Here is an 11,468-nt window from a genome sequence, read left to right on the forward strand (position 1 = left end):
GAATACGAAGGCTAAGAAATATACTTATCGTGCATATAACAATGTCCCCTGCGGGGTAAACGCTGAATATCCGCCATGACTGGAATTTCAAGAGCTCGTACGGGATGTTGGACATGTCGTGCGCGCCGCATCAAGTGTGACGGTGCGAATTTCCCACCTCCTGCATGACCATTCTAATTGAAAAACTATTAGAAACCCACCCAGTTTGCCGTCGTTGCGCCCGTAACAATGCGTCATGCGGATACGGACTTCGTCTGGTCTGGCACGAGGAATCTTTAGCCCGAGGCGTTTGCCATGGAAGAGCAGGAGTATGGTCCAAGCGAAAAGATGCTCGAAAGAAGGAAACACTGGAGCAAGTGGACGATACATTGTCGCTAAGGTCGGAACATGCGGGCGATGATCGGACATGGATGTTTTTGAACACGACGATGATCGATCTCCAGATCCATTTTGATGGCAACCAGCCCAATTACAAAGGGATGAAGCCGTTTTTCCAACCAAGCCCGTTGTCGCCTTGGCTGAATACCATCTCTCCTGGCCAGCGATCAGATTACGATCCCGTGCTCATGTCTTATTTCGAACACGTCATTTGCAGCAGCTCAACTCTCGTCGATAACGTGCATTATAATCCATATCGATATCTCATACTCCCCATGGCTCTGCAGTCCGAGGGGCTATACCACGCAGCCCTAGCCATCGCAGCCAATACCCTCAAGCTGTCAGATAAGCGGTACCGGCTTCCGGCATTGGAGCATCACCACCGGGCACTCAATCACCTGCGTGGTCTATTGAATAAAGACAACTGGGTAGAAAATGAGCTGGACGAGATGCTCGGTTTGGTCTTGATGTTATGCTGGTTCGACGTAGGATCTTCCTCACCTTCTTTCGACGAGAAACCTCCTAATTCCTTGCAGATATCAGATAGCAGTCGCCCTTCATGGGTCACCCATCTCAACGGTTTCCAAAATCTAATTCGGACACGAAAAGAACGCCCCGGTCGCTCATGTCACAGTCAGGAACTGGCGAGTTTCTTCAATCGTTATTTCGCCTTCCACTTAGTTCTAGCCCGCACGGCGTTTCGCGTCACCCCTCCCTCATCACATATATCGCCTCTCCTGCCGGACAGTATACTGGAAAAATCAGACATGATTGATCCGTACATGGGATTGAGCCCTGCTCTCTTATTGATAATCGATCAAGTAGCCGAACTAGCGTGGGCTTGTGAGGATGGAAACATAAAAATCAACCGTAAAGATGCTCATCAGCTCAAGACGGACCTCGATAGCCTTCAACAAAGAATACCCACAGAACATATCGATCCTAATATGGAGTGTGCTGCAATTGCAGAAGCAAACAGGCTCGGGGCCCTTCTTCTTCTGCACGAGATCTGTTCGACAAAAGCCCCTATCAATCGCTCTGGTTTTCCGACATTGGAATCTGAGGAGAAAAATGTTTATGTTGAACGGATATTGGCGTTGATATTGGAAAAGAAGGTAAATATGATGCGGACTGCAGTTACGCCTTTATGGCCTCTGTTCTTGGCAGGATGCTGCGCTCGCAGGGAAGAGGAGAGAGTCATTGTGTTGCAGTTATTTAAAGAGCTGGAGAGTATTCGTCGATTCGGGGTATGTATATTGCTCGATGTCTTTCCCTGTCAGTTGGCTAACATCTCATCTTCCCCAGAACATTACCCCTGCTATTGAAGTGGTCGAAATGGTCTGGCGCCAGCGGGATCTGTCGGTGCAAGATGAAAGAAAACTCCAGAAAAAGCTCAATACACAACGACAGGAAGATCCATTGCAAGAAACTCGGTTCTCTTGGGAGCATGCCATGGTCATGCTGGGTGGATGGAAGCTCAGCTTGACTTGAGCTTCTACGTGGGTAATGAAGGCTTTTTGATTATGTTCTCAAATTGTATAACCAGTCAAACTGTGTGTTAATTGTTCTACTTCATTCTACCTCGCACCTCTTATCTAGACAAATCATAGTTTAGAAGCATGGCTTCTTTCCCGTGTCTGTCTACCCTTCCACCCTGTAAGATCACTCAACTCCATTTCCGGATCCAAATGCGCTAGGTTCTTCGCAGTACTCTTTTGTCCAGCCCTCCATTGCCATTGACGCACAATCTCTGGATCAAGAGTCCCCTCCAGCAAGTCCGCGACATATTTTCCAACGACAGGAAGGAACTTAAACCCATGTGCCGAGCCGCCGGTTGCCAGGAAAAGACTTTTATGAGTTGGATGAGGGGCGACAAGGAAATGCCGATCAGCTGTATCAGCATCCCAGCAAAGGCGTGTATAGCAGAAGGGTTTGTCTGCAAGCTCGGGGAACACGCGTCGCAAGTTCCGACGCATCTGCGCTTCGATCTCGAGAGGGAGGCCATCGTTGGGTGCCTGAACGAACGTGTGTGGAACAGAAGTGGTGATACCGGACTTGGTGGTTTGTACGTTGGTGATGAATTGACTGTGAGCCATCTTGAATATGCCATCTTCTTGAGGTGGGAAGAAGTAGCCCAGCTCGAGGTTATCCATAATGGGCATTGAGGCATAGTGTTTCGTTTCGGCAGGGGTGAGCTGGATATGAGCGACACTGTGTCCCTTGGCAGTCAACTGGTCCTTCACGTCTAGCAGTGAAGGTGTCCAAGCTCCTGCTGCCACGATGACCACATCCGCCTCGTGTCTCGTGCCATCCGCAGTGATGACTCCCTTACACTCGCCCGTGGTATCATCCAGTATCAACTCTTGCACATTCCCCTTTGTCTTCCCCGAAATGTATTTCACTCCCTTCAACTGAGCAGCACCCGCCATCCGCTCGATAGCCGTGCCAGAAGCTGCCCACCCGGCCGTTGGGTTCCACACATTGATATTCCACCCATCCAGCTTGCCAGTGACAACAGAGAAGCGAGCACGGATCTGGTCCGGCGTGAGCTTCTCAAGACCCTGTACTCCAAGCCTCTTACATGTCTCAATCGAACCCTCAACAAAGGGCCGGGACAGATTCGCCGCGCTGAGAATCCACCCGGGGACGTGGTAGAGCCCACGAAACAGCGGCCAAGACCGCCACGCTTCAATAGACTCGATTCCAAGACGTGCATATAGGGGTTCATTGTAGTCACTGCGGATGACTTTGCTAATATCGGTGGAAGCTGCTTCGCAGGAGGGAGGGGCATATGGGTCGAGCACTCGGATGGAGGTGTAGCCGCGCTGTGCAAGGTGGTATGCGGTCGAAGTGCCGAAGCAGCCGGCGCCGACGATGAGGATTCGCGTGTCTTTGTTCATCATGTGAGTTGAATATCTCGACTTGGTTTGAATTCTTAAACTTTGAGGGTGGCGCCGCCATATTTATTCAGGTATTTTGTTCCGTCTTGCCTTCTTTCAGAACATATGATCTCGCTACCAGCTTCCTCACGCACAATCATATCTATCGTGAATATCTGGTGTGCGGGGAAGAAATAGCTTCGTTCTGACCTTCCGATAAAGCTCTCATAGCTTGGTCGGAGACTCTCCGAGTGGAGCTCGTTTAACTCGTTTCGACCTGCACTCTTTTTTACCCCAACATTCCCCAATATATCCACTAAATGCCCAGCTCAATATGTCTTCTGGGATTGACAATTTAATTCAGAAACGGAACTACAAAGATATGTCCAATTAAACGTCTTCTCATTTGTCACTATATCCATTCTTATCAACACAACATCACACCTAATAAGTATACCGGAAAGACCGTTTTTCTTTATCAGTCAGATCCGAAAACGCGACAACCTCCGATGTCTCTGCATTTGACAAAGCTTCCTTATCACGGCGGTTATTTTCCCATCGGCAAAGAACTCCATAGGAAAGAATGGCGGCTATCGCCACAACAAGACAGCCCAGGAGACCCTCATATCCGTGCGAATACGATGGTGCATCATTGGCACGGAAACACTGGGGGCCAATGATGTTGCCAATACAATACGCCAAGAAGAAGACGGCGTTCATCGTTAACTTTTTGCTATGACCACTGGTGTTAGCCATTGGAAGCGAAGTCGACAACACGTATGGCGCCCAGTAAGTGTAGAAGACATAGTATGCTGCCAGCAGACCTTGCTGGTTCTCACGTGGCAGTTTCCACATCAGGATGGCGCAGACCATGGGGACCAGGTTGGCCATGGCGATAATATTGCAACGGGAGTTGGGGACGCTAGCAGCGATAAAGCCCAGCATGATCTGCCACACCGTTGCAAGCACACCGGTGGGGATACCCAGTACGGTAGTGATCAACGGGGAATACCCCATACCGGTCACGATAATAGCCGAAAATGTCACAAGACCACCATTGGGGATGTTCTGGGCCAGCGAGAACAGCGCCAGGAGCCAAGTCTTGGGGTCGAGAAGGCACTCCCGCACTTGGTACCACTTGATGGTTTTGTCTTCTATGCCGGTATTGTTGTCTTTGACACGCTCAAGACAGACGAATTTCTCGCGATCCGTGAAATACCAGCATTGCACGGGCGAGTCGGGCAAGAAAACGTATAATACGCCAGCCCAGAGGAGGGAGAATACACCAAGCACAATGAAGAGCAATCTCCAGGGTGCTAAAGCTGTGTTTGTTTGGCCGATACCGTAGCTGACCACGCCTGAGAAAACGGAGGAGAGCTGATTGAACCAGAATGCCACACGAATTGGCTGCTCGCTTGTCTTCCACCACATGACGGTCAAAATGCTGGAGATTGGGAACACAGCGGCTTCCGTCATGCCCATCAAGAAGCGCACTGTGGCCAAGCCAGCAAAATTCTGCGTTGCTGCGGTACATAGCAGTAGAACTGCCCATCCCAAGACCATGCCCACATACAGCTTGGCTACAGGAAGCCGTTGAATAAGCAATGCTGCTGGGTATTCAAAAGCGAGGTATCCGAAGTAGAAGATTGAGCCAACCCAAGAGTACTGATCGCCAGTCAAGTGGGTGTCTGTCTTCATGCCGTAGATGGCCGCATTTGAGATGATGACTTTATCAATAGCGGCCAGAACCACTGTGACCATGATCAAGGGAATCAGGATCAGATCGATTTTCCATAGCACACGGCGCGCTTCGGCCTCGGTGACAGGTTCCACTGCGATGGCCGGGTCCAGGCGAGCGAGGAACTGTGCTGCAACATCTTTGCCGTCGGTTTGGTTTTGGGCTTCAAGTATTTCTCCTGCTTGGTCTTTTTCTTGATCAAGTGCCACTTGAATCTCCGGAGGGGTGACGCTTTTTTCGTCCATAGTATTGAAGTAAATAATCGTATATATCAGGTAGAAAAGGACATATCTTAAACAAAAGAGATAGTCATTTGAGATGGTTTTTATACTTCAATTAAGTGTAAGTGAACGTGAAAGAGAGTTTCTTCAGATAGTTATCATGGAAAAGCGAGGCGAATTAGGGTTTGGGTGCGCTAGGAAGGTCGGAGCGAGCTGAGATAAGCGGTTCTCCGCGTTTCGCTCCCCCATTTTCCTCCCCGGCTTATACGTTTTGGAGTCTATCGCGCCAATGTATGTCCCCGTATAAACATGAGATTGTAGTTCTTTTAAATAGTTTTATGAATAATTCCCTACTCTATAAAAATCGACACATCCCGTAGAGAAAGTCTCTTTAAAAACAAATTTGTTATCTTTCCATCGGTCTTTTTCAAGGTCTTTTCTGGGGGCATTTTAGAATATAACCGCTAACTATCCCCTAATATTGTGGGGCACCTTTAATAGCTATTTCTAGGCCTCTAAGAGACTATATGTAGAAATGTTGCAGCTGGTCAACCCAGTTGGCACGATGGCCCCCAAAAACCTGCCCTACGTTCCCCCGCTTTGTCTCGGCGTCTATCGGCGTCCAAGCCGACTTGATTAGATTGTGGCGTATTTTTTGTCATTCACTTCGCTTCGACCTGCTAATTAGTTTCAATGGGATTCCATAAAAGGAAGCCTTGGTCCTTGTATTCTCAGGGTATCTGAACATATCGCAATGTCTACTCAATTGGATGCTCCAAGTATCAAGATCGCTATCGGTGAGTCACCTGCAGTCTCAAAATCCACAGCAGGTAGCTAATACATCTTCTAGATCGTGGTGGTACCTTCACCGACTGTCTCGGCATTGTTGAAGGTCGCGATGAGGAAATCGTCGTCAAGCTGCTGTCGCAGGATCCAGCCAACTACGCCGATGCTCCGATTGAGGGCATTCGGCGTATTCTGGAGCAAGCAACGGGCAAGGCCTTTCCCCGCGATCAAAAGCTCACAACGTCCGATTTCTCCAATGTGAGTATCCGCATGGGAACGACAGTTGCTACCAATGCCTTGCTCGAGCGCAAGGGAGAACGTCATGCCCTCTTGATCACAAAGGGCTTCAAAGATGCCTTGCGTATTGGAACCCAGTCTCGGCCGAAGCTGTTTGCGCTCAATATCCAACGTCCCGATGTCTTGTATGAGGACGTTGTTGAGATTGACGAGCGTGTCACAGTTGAGGATTATCAACAGAACCCCACTCCGGACAAGGAGAGTCTGCAAAAGACTTTGGAGTCAGATGCCTCTTTGAAAAAGGGTGTTAGTGGAGAAGTGATTCGCATCTTGGAGCCTCTTGATGAGGAAAGCACAAAACAGAACCTTCAGAAGCTATATGAGAAGGGCTATCGCTCTATTGCGGTCTGCTTGGTTCACTCATACACATTCCAAGATCACGAGCTTGCAATTGAGAAGATCGCAAAGGAAGTTGGCTTCACTCAGATCTCCCTTTCCAGTCAACTGTTACCCATGATTAAGATGACATCTCGTGGTGCTTCGGCCACTGCAGATGCATACTTGACACCAGTAATTCAGCGTTATATTCAAGGTTTCCGCTCGGGATTCAAGGACGGACTCAGATCTGCCGATACACGCTGCGAGTTTATGCAGAGTGATGGAGGTTTGGCGAATTTTGAAAAGTATGTTGGCAATAACCCGAAATTCAGAAAAGGAATTTTGCTAATTCCTATAGATTCACTGGTCTTCGTGCGATCTTGTCTGGCCCGGCAGGTGGCGTTGTGGGCTATGCAGGAACTTCATTCGATGAGACAGATAGGAAGCCTGTCATTGGGTGAGTCAATTTACCATATTTTATGAAGTGCCATCAACTAACCTTCTAGATTCGATATGGGCGGTACTAGCACAGACGTATCCAGATATGACGGAAAGTTGGAACACACCTTCGAGAACACTATCTCCGGTGTGACAGTGATGGCACCCCAATTAGACATCAACACGGTAGCTGCCGGTGGTGGCAGTATTCTCTTCTGGCGACATGGATTGTTTGCCGTTGGTCCCGAGTCTGCAAGTGCTCACCCAGGACCAGCATGCTACCGGAAGGGAGGTCCTTTGACTGTGACCGATGCCAACCTTTTCCTTGGTCGTCTTCTTCCAGCATACTTCCCCAAGATCTTTGGCCCGAACGAGAACGAGGCCCTCGATGTCGAGATCACCCGGAAGAAGTTTACGGAGCTCGCAGATCAGATCAATTCTGAGACCGGGCAAAACAAGTCCCCAGAAGAGATCGCGTTGGGTTTCATCCAAGTTGCTAACGAGTCTATGGCGAAGCCTATTCGGGCCCTCACAGAGGCTCGTGGATACGATACTTCCGCGCATAATCTGGCCTGCTTCGGTGGTGCCGGAGGACAGCATGCTTGCGCCATTGCATCTTCGTTGTCTATTGGGACTGTCATCATCCACCGATTCTCGTCTATTCTCTCTGCCTACGGTATGGCTCTTGCGGACGTTGTCCACGAGGCCCAAGAGCCAGCATCTGGAGTGCTGGACCGCACGGCCATGAAAAGCGTCACTGAGCGTATCGCTATGCTGAAGTCTAAGGTCACTACTGCGCTGACCACGGACGGCATTGATGAGACTCAGATTCAGCATGAAACCTACCTCAATCTGCGATACCAGGGTACCGACAACTTGCTGATGGTGCTCGAACCTGAACACGGAGACTTTATTGCCGAGTTTGTCAAAGAGCATGAGCGCGAGTTTTCCTTCACATTCCCAGGTCGCAATATTCTTGTCGAAGACATCCGAGTCCGAGGTGTTGGAAAGGCAACATCTATTGCGCCAGAGGCACCTCAACAAGAGCTCAAATCAGTCACCAAAACGCCCGTGGGCTCAGAGAAGCAGGATGATTCAACTTCTGTCTACTTTGCTGGCGTCGGTGAAGTTACTACGCCGGTCTTTTTCCTGGATAACATGAAACCAGGATATTTCCTTCAGGGCCCTGCGATGATCATTGATAAAACTCAAACTATCGTCGTTGAGCCAAATGCCACTGCTACAATTCTGTCCCGACATGTGATTTTGGATGTTCAGTCTTCGAAGAAGCAGACTGCCGATTCAACAGTCGTGGATCCTATCAGATTGTCTATCTTTGGTCATCGCTTCATGTCTGTTGCTGATCAGATGAGTCGGATGTTCCAAAAGACCTCTGTCTCAACAAACATCAAAGAGCGACTCGACTTCTCTTGTGCCGTGTTTTCTCCTGATGGAAAGTTGGTTGCGAATGCACCAAATGTGCCAGTGCATCTAGGAAGTAAGTCGGTCCCATTTCGGAACACTCTGGTAGCCAAGATAATACCATGCTAATCTCTTTTTTAGGTATGGAGTATGCTGTCCGGTATCAGCATGAGAAGTTCGCTGGCGATTTGAAGCCTGGCGATCACATTCTCACCAACCATCCTCTTGCAGGTGGAACACATCTTCCCGATATTACTATTATTACTCCAGTCTGGGATGCCGAAGGCAAAAATATTGTCTTCTATGTTGCCTCTCGTGGTCACCATGGTAAGAATGAAGTTCTTCCCCTTGACTATTTGTCGTATCTTTCTAACCAAAATCAGCTGAAATTGGCGGCATCGCCCCAGGATCTATGCCTTCAAACAGCAAAATGCTGTACGAGGAAGGTGCAATGACAATGGGCTTCAAGGTGGTATCAGAAGGCCGCTTTGACGAGGAGATCGTCCGGAAGTTCCTATATGATGAGCCCGCTTCGTACCCCGGTTGCAGCGGCACCCGTACATATAACGACAACGTATCAGACTTGAAGGCTGCCATTGCAGCAAACCACAAGGGTGCACAGCTTCTGGAAGGTCTGGTGGTTGAGAACACATTGGAAGTAGTCCACTTCTACATGGACGCAATCAAGCGCAACGCAGAAGTCGCCGTCCGTGAACTGCTCAAGTCCATTGGCCTCAAGAACAAGGGAGCTCCCCTCCGATTCTCTGACTTCATGGACGACGGCACCGAGATCAAACTGGAAATTCGCATCGATTCTGAGACTGGGTCTGCCGACTTCGACTTTACAGGCACTGGCCGGGAAACATTCAACTGCCTCAATGCCCCCAAAGCCATCGCCCACTCGGCTATTATCTACAGTCTGCGGGCGCTGATTGATGTTGACATTCCCCTCAACCAGGGCTGTCTTGCACCAGTCAATGTGATTATTCCCTCTGGCACACTTCTCAATCCATCCGGCCATGCCGCCGTCTGCGCTGGTAATCCCATCACCTCGCAGCGTATTACAGATGTTGTCCTGGGTGCCTTCAACGCATGTGCTGCCTCCCATGGCTGCTGCAATATTATCTCATTTGGTATGGGTGGCGTTGATCCTAAGACCGGCATTGAAGTACCTGGGTTTGGCGTTGGCGAGACAATCTGCGGCGGCTCAGGTGCTGGACCGACCTGGAACGGCACGTCGGGTGTGCATGTTCACATGACAAATACGCGCATCACAGATGCAGAGGTCTATGAGCTGCGATACCCGGTTATCCTCCGCAGATTCTGCATCCGGGATGGTTCTGGTGGCGTTGGTCGCTTCCGCGGTGGTGACGGTGTTATCCGTGAGCTGGAGTTCCGTATGCCTCTTTCGGTGTCTATGCTCAGTGAACGTCGCGTCTATCGTCCATATGGGTTGGCAGGAGGTGAGTCTGGACAAGCAGGCTTGAATCTCTACATGAAGAAGGAGCTCGATGGAACCGAGAGAATGATCAATATTGGTGGAAAGATGGAGCTCGTCGTCCAACCTGGGGAGCGGATTCTGATTCATACGTGAGTGGTCCACATTTTTCCTCGTTTATCTGAAGTATATGCTGACAGTTCTTTCGGGTTAGACCTGGAGGTGGCGGTTGGGGCAACGCATCCGACGATGAAGTAGTGACGAGTGACAGCAAAAGTCATCAGAATTCCTCGACTTTCCAGCCCCGAGGAAGTGTGCATGCATTCAGTGTCGCTGCCGAGGCGGCAATGTGAAAGGAATATACATATAAGGATGGGATATAAATGAGGATTTTGGATCATATAGCTAGAGACTTTGATTTTTTGATTTGTAATTATGCTGGGATGTCTTTCATGAATTATTGATGCTCTTTTAGTGCAAAACTATGAATGCGTAAATGTAGATATACATCGCTTTGGTGCCCATGCCACCCGCCCTTCCTTCGTCGCTTCGCTTCTTCTTTTGCATCAACACCCAGTGAGCTGCTTCAGTATTACCTATCTGTACTTATATTTTTGTCATGGAAGTCTAGGCCCCTTCAGGTGAATCTCCTTCCTTTGCTCAATTGCCTCAAGTTCCAATTCGGTCGCCCGAGAATCTACGTTCTCTTTACCATGAGAAGCAGATCGAAAAATTTCGTGATGTCCTAGAATCGCTTCACTCTGATGCACGCTTTGACATACTTGACTTGTATACGATCATGATTGATGCGATCAGACAGGACGATACATTATTCACTACAGAGCTTCTTTTCCATGGTTTACGTCTGTCCCCAAATTATGCTATGGAAGCAGCAAAGGCGAAGGCGAAAAATGTGCTTGAAACCTTTTTCGAGAAAGGCTGGGACAGCAACAACCCAATCAGTCGAGCTCAACCACCGGTACTTTGGTGAGTATGGAAATATTCATAATTTTCTATTCGATGCAACTAAAGGGTGTCTAGCTTTGTGGCTCAGGACCAGGATATGACGATCTGGTTACTAGATCGTGGAGCGAATCCGAATCAAAGATGCGATATTGATCTTACGCCCCTTTCCTACGCCGATAGATATGCCTCAGTCTCAACAATTAAGTTATTGCTACGTCGAGGCAATATGCAACATGCCCAACTTCTTTTTCACGCCGTCGAACGGGAATCTGAAACCTTCGAGGTTTTGCAGCTCCTTCTTAAATAAGGTGCTTCGCTCAATGCTACGATGTATCAAAATCATTATTTTTCTTGGAGGCTTTATTTCTTCATGGGACTTGGTACTGTGCTACACAAGGCGGCGGAACTTGGAAATGTTGAAGTTGTTTGTTTTTTGATTCGTGAAGGGATAGACCTAAGCATAAAAGATGCCAATGGTCGCACTGCTCTCGAGTGTGCTAAGATGCGCAACAAAACTGAAGTGGTGAAGATGCTCGAGGATGTGGCTTTCCCCCAGGAGATAAGAAACATTATCCTCTAAATTGCGC

At 48.8% G+C, this 11,468-nt stretch overlaps 6 protein-coding genes across 6 annotated transcripts; 4 read left to right on the forward strand and 2 right to left on the reverse strand.

The window, feature by feature from the left end:
- Positions 1-164: 164 nt before the first annotated feature.
- N7517_004911 (fungal specific transcription factor domain-containing protein) lies at positions 165-1,869 on the forward strand (the record flags this gene model as incomplete). The annotated part of the gene is made up of 2 exons (XM_056722641.1): positions 165-1,625; positions 1,684-1,869. 2 exons carry the CDS (start codon positions 165-167, stop codon positions 1,867-1,869), a joined length of 1,647 nt encoding a protein of 548 aa, XP_056578891.1.
- Positions 1,870-1,982: 113 nt separating this feature from the next.
- Positions 1,983-3,281, reverse strand: N7517_004912 (NAD(P)/FAD-dependent oxidoreductase; the record flags this gene model as incomplete). Its single annotated transcript, XM_056722642.1, has 1 exon — positions 1,983-3,281. One exon carries the CDS (start codon positions 3,279-3,281, stop codon positions 1,983-1,985), a length of 1,299 nt encoding a protein of 432 aa, XP_056578892.1.
- A 420-nt stretch (positions 3,282-3,701) lies between these two features.
- N7517_004913 (Major facilitator superfamily domain general substrate transporter) lies at positions 3,702-5,240 on the reverse strand (the record flags this gene model as incomplete). The annotated part of the gene is made up of 1 exon (XM_056722643.1): positions 3,702-5,240. The coding sequence occupies one exon, from the start codon at positions 5,238-5,240 to the stop codon at positions 3,702-3,704; it is 1,539 nt and encodes a 512-aa protein (XP_056578893.1).
- Positions 5,241-5,970: 730 nt separating this feature from the next.
- On the forward strand, positions 5,971-10,268 carry N7517_004914 (uncharacterized protein; the record flags this gene model as incomplete). The annotated part of the gene is made up of 7 exons (XM_056722644.1): positions 5,971-6,013; positions 6,067-6,922; positions 6,976-7,074; positions 7,124-8,553; positions 8,619-8,804; positions 8,861-10,067; positions 10,130-10,268. The coding sequence occupies 7 exons, from the start codon at positions 5,971-5,973 to the stop codon at positions 10,266-10,268; spliced, it is 3,960 nt and encodes a 1,319-aa protein (XP_056578894.1).
- A 446-nt stretch (positions 10,269-10,714) lies between these two features.
- On the forward strand, positions 10,715-11,188 carry N7517_004915 (uncharacterized protein; the record flags this gene model as incomplete). Its single annotated transcript, XM_056722645.1, has 2 exons — positions 10,715-10,902; positions 10,948-11,188. 2 exons carry the CDS (start codon positions 10,715-10,717, stop codon positions 11,186-11,188), a joined length of 429 nt encoding a protein of 142 aa, XP_056578895.1.
- A 63-nt stretch (positions 11,189-11,251) lies between these two features.
- N7517_004916 (uncharacterized protein) lies at positions 11,252-11,461 on the forward strand (the record flags this gene model as incomplete). The annotated part of the gene is made up of 1 exon (XM_056722646.1): positions 11,252-11,461. The coding sequence occupies one exon, from the start codon at positions 11,252-11,254 to the stop codon at positions 11,459-11,461; it is 210 nt and encodes a 69-aa protein (XP_056578896.1).
- Between the last annotated feature and the right edge of the window lie 7 nt (positions 11,462-11,468).

The sequence above is a fragment of the Penicillium concentricum genome, assembly GCF_028827145.1.
Source record: "Penicillium concentricum strain IBT 3081 chromosome Unknown utg000002l_segment0_segment0, whole genome shotgun sequence".
NCBI lineage: Eukaryota > Fungi > Ascomycota > Eurotiomycetes > Eurotiales > Aspergillaceae > Penicillium > Penicillium concentricum.